Below are 8,751 nucleotides of genomic sequence, written 5' to 3' on the forward strand. Positions count from 1 at the left end.
ATGATGGACTGGTGTGGAAATGTGAACAACATAAGCCCCTACCCTCACGACACCCACCAAGTTGCTTTGGGTCATGGTGTTTTATCACAGCAATAGAAACCCTAGCTAAGACAGTTGGAAATCAAGTAATCCATCAGAAAGAATTTATCTTAGATGACATTTGTCTGTTGTCTAAACTGAGCATCTTGACCCATCGGTGATGGCTGTAGCAGTTTCCAGGGTGGTTTTGTCCTTCATTCTCCCACAGTCTTCCATATCAAAGGCATCTAGACTATGTGGCATGACTTTATCTCTGGGTTCTTGTTGTTGTTGTTTATTCTTCTGAGACCGTTACATTGTGTAGTCCTGACTGGGCTGGAACTTACTATTTAGACCAAGCTCTGTATCTTTAAAGTTAGCACAAACCAACACAATAGATGCTCAGTTCAAATACTACGCAGTGAAAATATTGTTCCCTGTGGTCAGGGCTTTGATATCAGTGATATTACCACTTTCCTGGTGAAAAACCTCAGTGAGTGCCCATGACTTCAGAATAGGGCTCAGAGCCTCTACTCCCATGGTCAGCATTTCTTAGTCTTGCACTCAGCCCCATCCGCTCCTTGGGACTTCTCTTGGAGTACTTGCTTTCTTGTTTATAGCACTCCAGCCATAGCCATCGGGACTCTCTCCACTCCACTCTGGGGCTGACCTTCTTCAATGGCACTCCTCAATCATTCCATCCTAAGGACACACCTCTTTGCTTCTCTGTCGCATCTCTTATTTCCCCCACTCAATCCTCTAGGATATGATCTTGTATTTCTCTTTTTCCATCCACTATGCGAATACAGATTTTAATATCTTCCTTTGTGTTGTAAATGTGAATTAGAAAATGCATGCAGCTTATCACCTTCCTTATACATGTGAAACTGTCAATAAGTGCTGGCTAATATTGTTATGGCCTTACTCCCATATGAAAACATGTGAGCAAATGTCTTTAGCTTCAGACCAACAGGGTGTTAGTGGCCTTTAAATATGTTGCACCATGTCATGCTGAACTGTAGCATGTCTGTACCCAGACTGACATAGGACTCAGCATGCACTTGACAGGCCAATAGGAAGAACATTCACTGTCAAAAGATCACATAGTCTGAGTTCGCCGGATCTTGAATGCTTTAGAGAGATGAGAACAATGAATCTACAAGTCTGGAAACAATCTCCTTCTTCCCTAGGTAGCAGCATAGAAATCTCTCTGTCCTTAGTGTCACATGGATCACAACCAGGACCAAATACCATGAGATAGTTACTAGCTAGCAGACAACTGCAATATTTACACTAACACTTGTTATGCTCAAGTTGACGTGTGAATCAGTTCATGATATATCAGCTCATTTAATTTGTTTTCTTTATCTTTGTTGCTATGGTGGTGTTTGCCCTTCTCTTTTAGCAACAAGGAAACTGAGGCTCACAGTTTTAAACTTTATCTGAAGTTGCATGGTTATGTCTGTCTGACCTTACGTACATCATCATAAGGATCTTGTGATTCTGGGTCATGACACCAGTCTTTGTCTGCGGACTGTTTCAAAAGTTATGGTCTTGTCTTAGTGTGTTGAAGCATGGACAGCTGGACCCAGTACTGACAGGCTCTTCCTAACTACCTTAAGGAATTTTTGTCTCTTACAGATGAAGCTTTAGACATCATTTACTTTGGAACATCCAAGAAACAGTTGTCAACCTTGAAGTTCATTGGACAATATGGCAACGGGCTTAAGAGGTGAGAATTGTTTTCCCCTAAGTTATACATTATTTGCTGATACTGAAAACAATATGCAAGCAATTTTTTTTAACAACCTGGCACCTAAAACTCAGTGGCTGAGTTTTAGGGACCATCAAAACTTATTTTGGAATCTTGATACCCATAATTGACTCAGCCCTTTGCAACATTAAAAAGCTTTTCACATAGAACAAATTGAGTCTTTCACAGGCATCCAAAAGCAGTCCAGTGTCATTGGGTCCTTACATTCACTTGCTTCTCAAAGCATATCTGTGCATCGGTGTGGTATCTGCAGCTTTCTTTAATTTCCTTCAATGTAAGTGACGTGTATGTGGTTCCATCTAGGGCCTGGTTCTTTCGTGCCTTGGCTGGAATTTCTCTCTGGCAGCTGTATCTCAAGCAAAAGTGTCAGGCTGGATCTGCTAAAATTCATCTATTCTACTCTGAGAAGTAAAGGAATATTTGTGCACTCCTGGGGCTGAGTCAAGCAGATGGGTTATGGAAAAGCACAACCTGTTACAGTAAACAAAATCATGCGCCTTGCTTCTTCTCTATTAGTGTCTGCATGTAAACCACTGTGCTCCCCATTTTTAATATAGTGGCTCCATGAGAATTGGCAGAGACTGCATTCTTTTCACAAAGAAGGACGAGACCATGACCTGTCTGCTCTTCTCTCAGACTTTTTGTGAAGAAGAAGGTCTCACTGAGGTAAGAGATGGGGCTTTCTTTCCATTTCCATGGCAACGGTGCAGTTTTCATTTACCCTCTCCGGAGGTGAAGGAGGCTGTAACTCCTTGCAGATTATGACTTTGAAATTTGGGCATATGTTTGAGGAATGGACAGAAGGAGTCTGTATACACTGAGGTCACCAGAGGCCATTTTGGAAAACTTAATTTTGTTCTCCTTGTGCTTGAATTTCCCAGAATAAGGAGCTGTCTCTGGCACAGTAATATTTCTTGGAGAAGCCTCCGGAGACCTTTCTGCTGTCTTGTGACACACACAGCTTATCAGTTTTTAAATAAATAAACTGTTGGGTTCAAAGACTTAGAACACATCTATAAAGAAACTTAATGCAAAATAGACTTAAATCGCTAAATTCTAGTGACCACATTTTCAACTCTTAGTTGAACTTCAGACAATGTATTAATTTATAGTGTTTTGAGTTCTGTTAGGAATATCAATTGTAATCTAACACACCATATGCTTATTATAAATACTATCTGCTTAGCAATGGTTAGAATCTGTGGATGGAAAAAACACAGCTAAAGATTCTGTCACTAATAAAATATTTTCAGCCTCATCACAAGATTATTCAGACATGTAGAAATTGGTTAAATAACAAGACTGGAGTGTTGTGGGAAAAAAATACTGCTCAATGAGCATGTGTGGCTGTTATTCCCAAAATGTTAAAAAAGCAGCAGTGTAGAGGGGGAGATTAGGGGGCCTTGAGTGGGAAGTGTGGGTTTTATGGAGTCAGTATGACTTGAATCTGAGCAGGTTGGTCTGTGAAGATGGGTGTGGGGTTTGAACAGTGTGTCAGTATGAGCCTGCTGCAGGGTTTGGTGTGGACCATAGCAACTGCCTTTCATCAAAGAGGACCTTATACACACACACACACACACACACACACACACACACACACACACACACACACACACACACACACACACGTACTCCTGTGTTCAGGCCATGAAGGGGTGACATCATGTCAACTTAGAGTACATCACCTATTAGTCCATGCTTGTTTTTCTTTTTTTTTCTTTTCTTTTTTTTTTCGAGTTGTTTTTCTTTCATGCACCTTTTGTCTTATGTAGAATGAACAATTAGCGTAATGTGTGCTTACTGCAGTCATTGGTAATGTGCTCTGTTTTCCACATTGGTATCACTTGGTTTACCCCAGCCTTCTACTGCAGTCAAGTCCATCTTCCCCAGTAAACTCTGCTGGTGAACCTTCCCCTCCCTGTGGCTCATGCTTCTACTTCCCAAAGAGTTGGCATTCAGCTGCCTTCCTGTGTGTCGATTTTTCCCAACTTCTCCAGTGTTAGCTCTCAGATTCTAAATCTCATGTGTGTGTTGCTCACTTTCTGTGTAACACACTATATACTTGATTCCTGAGCCAGAGAGCAAGTCAGACTCTCTATGCAAAAATATCTTCTCAACCTACCTTTACCTCAGCTTAATTAAAAAAAATTACTTTGACATAGGGTCTTATTAAGTTGCCAAGGTTGGCCTTGACCTTCTAACCCCTCTACCTTCTGAGTAGAGGGTTTACAGACATGTACCATCAAGGCCAATTTATGCTGAAGGCTTTATGTAGTGAGATTTTTGTCTTCTTGAAATCTAATGGCTTCTGTTTCCACAGATTTTTTTTAATTAGATATTTTCTTTATTTACATGTCATATGATTTTTCTTTTTCCAGTTTCCCCTCCCAGGAACAAACAAACAAACAAACAAACAAACAAACAAAAACAACAAGAACAAACCCCTGTTGGCTCTCCCCTCCCCATGCTTGCCACCCCACCTTCTCCCACTTCCTGGCCTTGGCATTCCCCTACACTGGGGCACAGAACCTTCACAGGACCGAAGACCTCTCCTCATTTCATTCTTTCTTAAAAGGGGGAACAAAATACCCATGCAAGGAGTTGCAGAGACTAACTATGGAGTAGAGACTGAAGGAAGGACAAGCCAGTCTGATAAAGCTGTCTCCAGAGAGGCTCTGACAGTACCTGACTAATACAGATGTAGAGGTTCACAGGCATCCATTGAACTGAGTACAGGGTCCCCAGTGAAGGAGTTAGAGAAAGGACCAATGGAGCTGAAGGGTTTGCAGCCCCCTAGGATGAACAACAATATGAACCACAGATTTTTTTTTTAAACTTTGTTTCTATTTGTCATAGCAGAAGCTTTTAAAAAGATATTTTTTATTCTTTAAGAATTTTCCACAATATATTTTGATCATATCCATTTGCTTTACGTTAAACTCCTCCCAGATTCTCCCCTACCTCCCTGCCCACCCACCTTCATACTCTGTTATATCAGAGAGGTTTTATGCCTATTAACCCCAAACTTCAAAAAGTTAACCTACTGAAATTACTGAGATTGTGTGTGGGAATTCGCAGCTGAAGTGTTGTAAACTAACCAGCTGTTTTCTTGGAGGAACTCTACTTATTTCCACTTATTTTTATTTGTGTGTACATGTGTTCATGCCCGTGTGTATGTGTGTGTGTGTGTGTCTTGGCCTGTCATGCTACCATGACATGTGTGTGGAGGTCAGAGGACAACTTGTGGGAATTGTTTCTTTTTTTTCCACATTGTGTGTCATTCCCAGGGGTTGAGCTCAAGGCTTGGTGGCAAATGCTTTTCCCCACTGAGCCATCTCAGCAGCTCTGACAATGGAAATTAAAAAACAAAAAAACAAAAAAACCAACCCTGAGTACACACACACACACACACACACGTACGCACGTCTGTCTCCTTCAAAATCTAGGCTTTAGGAGGAAGATTACTTTTAACTTAGTGTTTTGTAATTTGGAAGAAGAGTGGATCAAACTGGAATAAAACAAAGCAATGTTAGTGTGTGCGTATTTCATAATATGTTGTTGTGTTTTTAAAAACTAGGTTGTAGTTCCAATACCTTCATGGCTAACGAGAACAAGACAGAGTATCACAGATGACCCACAAAAGTTCTTCACAGAATTGTCCATCATTTACAAATACTCTCCATTTAAGACCGAAGCTCAATTGATGCAGCAGTTTGATATGATCTGTGGGAGATGTGGTAAGGTTATCTATCAAAAGCAACATTTTGACTGAAGCATTTCTTTTCATACTTTTTAGCATCAATGATCTCAGGTGCAGTATCGCATGGGGGCAGCCATTCATTTTATATGTATGAGTGTTATCTTGAAATAATCCAGATATGATTTATTGTAAATTCTTAGCACACAGAAAAAGGTTCAGGCTTGAGCTTCTGAATGAGCAGAGGGTGCCAAAGGCTGTGTGCACAGGGTCCTCAGTCCTGAACGCCATAGCAGAGTTAGCTGTCTGTTACCCCATCTGAGTTCATGTGATGCTGCTTTGCTAATAGAGTTAGCAATAATGCGAGAGTGTGAGAGTGCATTCCCATCTGGGGGGGGGGGCGGGATAAGCAAGCCTTTGTCTACACTCTTCTTCTCCCAGGCTGACAGATCTTCCCCTTGTTTCTTTCTGCTGCCCCTGTCCTCTTGATGTCTAAGACTGCACTAGTTACTGGAAAGTTCCTTGTGTTGGTCTTTCTCTAGACATTCCCTATTTTCACTTCTGGAAACATAAAAAAAAATCTGCTTTAGAGGAAGTCATGTCTCCTGCCTGCTCTTGCAATGTTTTGGCTAGTAGAATATTTGTAGAAAGATTTTGATAATTTTTATTTCTAACTTGGTCTGCTTTATCCCTAAGATATCTTCTATAACCCATGGCATCATTTTTTTTCCCAAAAATATTTTACTTCCTTCCTGCTGTCATTGAGAAAAAATGGTGGTGCTTAAATTAGTATTTACATATTGTCATACATATTATAATCTTACTGTTTTAGGTTAGACTGTGAAGTAATGGCTTTCATGGTATCTTCAGATGTGTCCTCACATCTTCTCATCCTTTCCCCTCTCACGTGGCTTCCTTCACGCTCCAGCTGGTCTCTTTCAATCCCTGAGTTGGTCCCATGTTTCTGATTCCTATCATTACACTCCATTACACTCTTTGTCCTTTCCCCTCCCTTAATAGCTCTTCCTTCCCTGTCATAATTTTCTTTTTCATCTTTCCCCTTCACATACATTAATAGTTGTATATATACTCAAATATGTAGTGCTAAGTGTAGTGTTAAGTGTAATATGTACCTTCAGATAAGGGAAAACAAGGACTTTACCTCTTAATGGTCATTTAGTTTCTCAGAGAACTTCTATTTGTGAAGCACTTTCATAAGTATTAGTAAAGTGGTTTTTATTTTTGCCTATTTTATTATGCTTATGAGTTCCATTGGATAGATTAGGAAAATGAGGGTTTGGTTAGTTTTATATGTGTATATATGGTTTTACAATCATTTTACTCCCACATTACCATCTCTTGTCCTCCTCTTACTGCTGTGAACTCCTTTCTTCTCAGCTAGTCTCTGCCTACTTTTATGTCTTTGCTTGTGAGTGGAGCTCTTAAGGTTACACCACTATTCAATGGTTGATCCAGGATTTAGAAACAGTATCAATCCATGAATATAGCAGGATATCATTACCTTTTTTTTTTTTTTTTTTAGACCAGTACTATTTGGTTTTACCCTAGGTCTCTGGGCTATCTAGTCTCTGCTTCTTAGTCACAAAAGTAGTGTTAGGTATGAATTGAATATCACAGAGTGGGCTTAAGTCAAATCAGATATTGGTTGGTTACTCCACAAGACTTGTGCTGCCATTGCTCTAGAATTATTTTTCAGGCAGGACAGATTGTAGAACATAACTTTTATGGTTAGTGTTTCTTTTCTTTTTTGCTTTTCTCTTTTATTAGTATGAAGAATACCTTTCTGTATCATAGGCACCAGAAAATTGGGGTGAATGTTCTATGTAGGCACCAACTCGACCTCTTCATGTTCAAAGAGTTGTGTATGTGTGTGTGTGTGTTGTCTTCAGCAAAGGGACCTTGCTGAAGTTTATAGAAAGCAACTTATTGTCTTGGCAACAGCCTGGTTTGTATGGGGATTTCTGTGGGATCACACACCCTGAAGCTTTCTTTGGTAACAAGAGATGGCCAGTAGAGGTTCATTATTTGGAGCCTTCATTAGGATCACATTGTATATTATAGGAAGTTTCTACTTCACTGTTTTCATTCTGCCACTCAAATGTTCCCCCGTTCTAGCTGTCTCTGCCCTCATTCTCTCCCTCAATCCCATCTCTTCTCTTTTCCCCATTCCCATTCCCACTGAATCCTCCTGTTCTTGTCCTTCTGCCTCTAATCCACCCATAAAGTCTATTCTACTTTTCTCTTCCAAGGAGATCCATGTGTCCCCCTTAGTCCCTTTTTCTATGCCTAACATCTCTAGGTATATGGATTGTAGCATAGTTTTCATTTATTTAATGGCTAATATCCAAATATAAGTGAATACATATCATATTTATGTTTCTGAGTCTGGGTTACCTCATAATGATTTATTTTTACTTCTATCCATTTGCCTGCAAATTTCATGATGTCATTTTTAAAAGAGCTGATTAATATACATTGTATTAATGTACCGCATTTTCTTTATGCATTCTTCTGTTGAGAGACATCTAGATTGTTTCTGATTTCTGGCTATTACGAAAAGAGAAGGAGTGAACATGGTTGAGCAAGTGTCCTTGTAATAGGATGAGGTGTCCTTTGAGCATATGACCAAGAGTGATGTAGCTGGATATTGAGGTGGATGGATTCTCATCTTTCTGAGGAACCACCATACCATTTCCATAGTGTCTATACAAATTTTCACTCCCACCAACAATAGAGGAGTGTTTTGCCTGTTCCACATCGTCACCAGCCTGAGCTGTCACTTATATTATTGATCTTAGCTGTTCTGGCAGGCATACAATGATATCTCAAAGCAGTTTTGATTTGCATTTCCCTTATGTCTAAGCTAGTTGTCAAGTTCTTAGAGTATTTCTCAGCCATTTGAATTTTCTCTTTTGAGAATTCTCTGTTTAGATATATACCCCATTTTTAAATTGAGTTATTTGGTTTCTTGATATCAATTTTTTGAGTTCTTCATATATTTTAGATATTAGCCCTCTATTAGATGTGGAGTTTGTAAAAACCTCTTCCCATTCTTTAGGTTGTTGCTTTGTTCAAATGCTGGTATCCTTTGTCATGCACAAGCTTTTCAGTTCCATGAGGTCACATTGGTTAAGTGATCTTTTTATTTATTTATTTATTTACTTATTTATTTATTTTTTATTTTAGATATTTTCTTTATTTACATGCAAATTTCTCCACTCCCAGTTTCCCCTCCAAAAAA

The 8,751-nt window shown here is 39.5% G+C and overlaps 1 protein-coding gene across 1 annotated transcript in view; it reads left to right on the plus strand.

Moving 5' to 3' along the window:
• Morc1 (MORC family CW-type zinc finger 1) overlaps positions 1–8,751 on the plus strand; it is a 212,158-nt gene that overhangs the window by 21,918 nt on the left and 181,489 nt on the right. Inside the window, exons 5-7 of the mRNA XM_031360105.1 lie at positions 1,660–1,750; positions 2,350–2,458; positions 5,370–5,529. Coding sequence (XP_031215965.1) covers positions 1,660–1,750; positions 2,350–2,458; positions 5,370–5,529 — 360 coding nt within the window. The remainder of the gene's footprint in view (positions 1–1,659; positions 1,751–2,349; positions 2,459–5,369; positions 5,530–8,751) is intronic.

The sequence above is a fragment of the Mastomys coucha genome, unplaced genomic scaffold, assembly GCF_008632895.1.
Source record: "Mastomys coucha isolate ucsf_1 unplaced genomic scaffold, UCSF_Mcou_1 pScaffold12, whole genome shotgun sequence".
Lineage (NCBI taxonomy): Eukaryota > Metazoa > Chordata > Mammalia > Rodentia > Muridae > Mastomys > Mastomys coucha.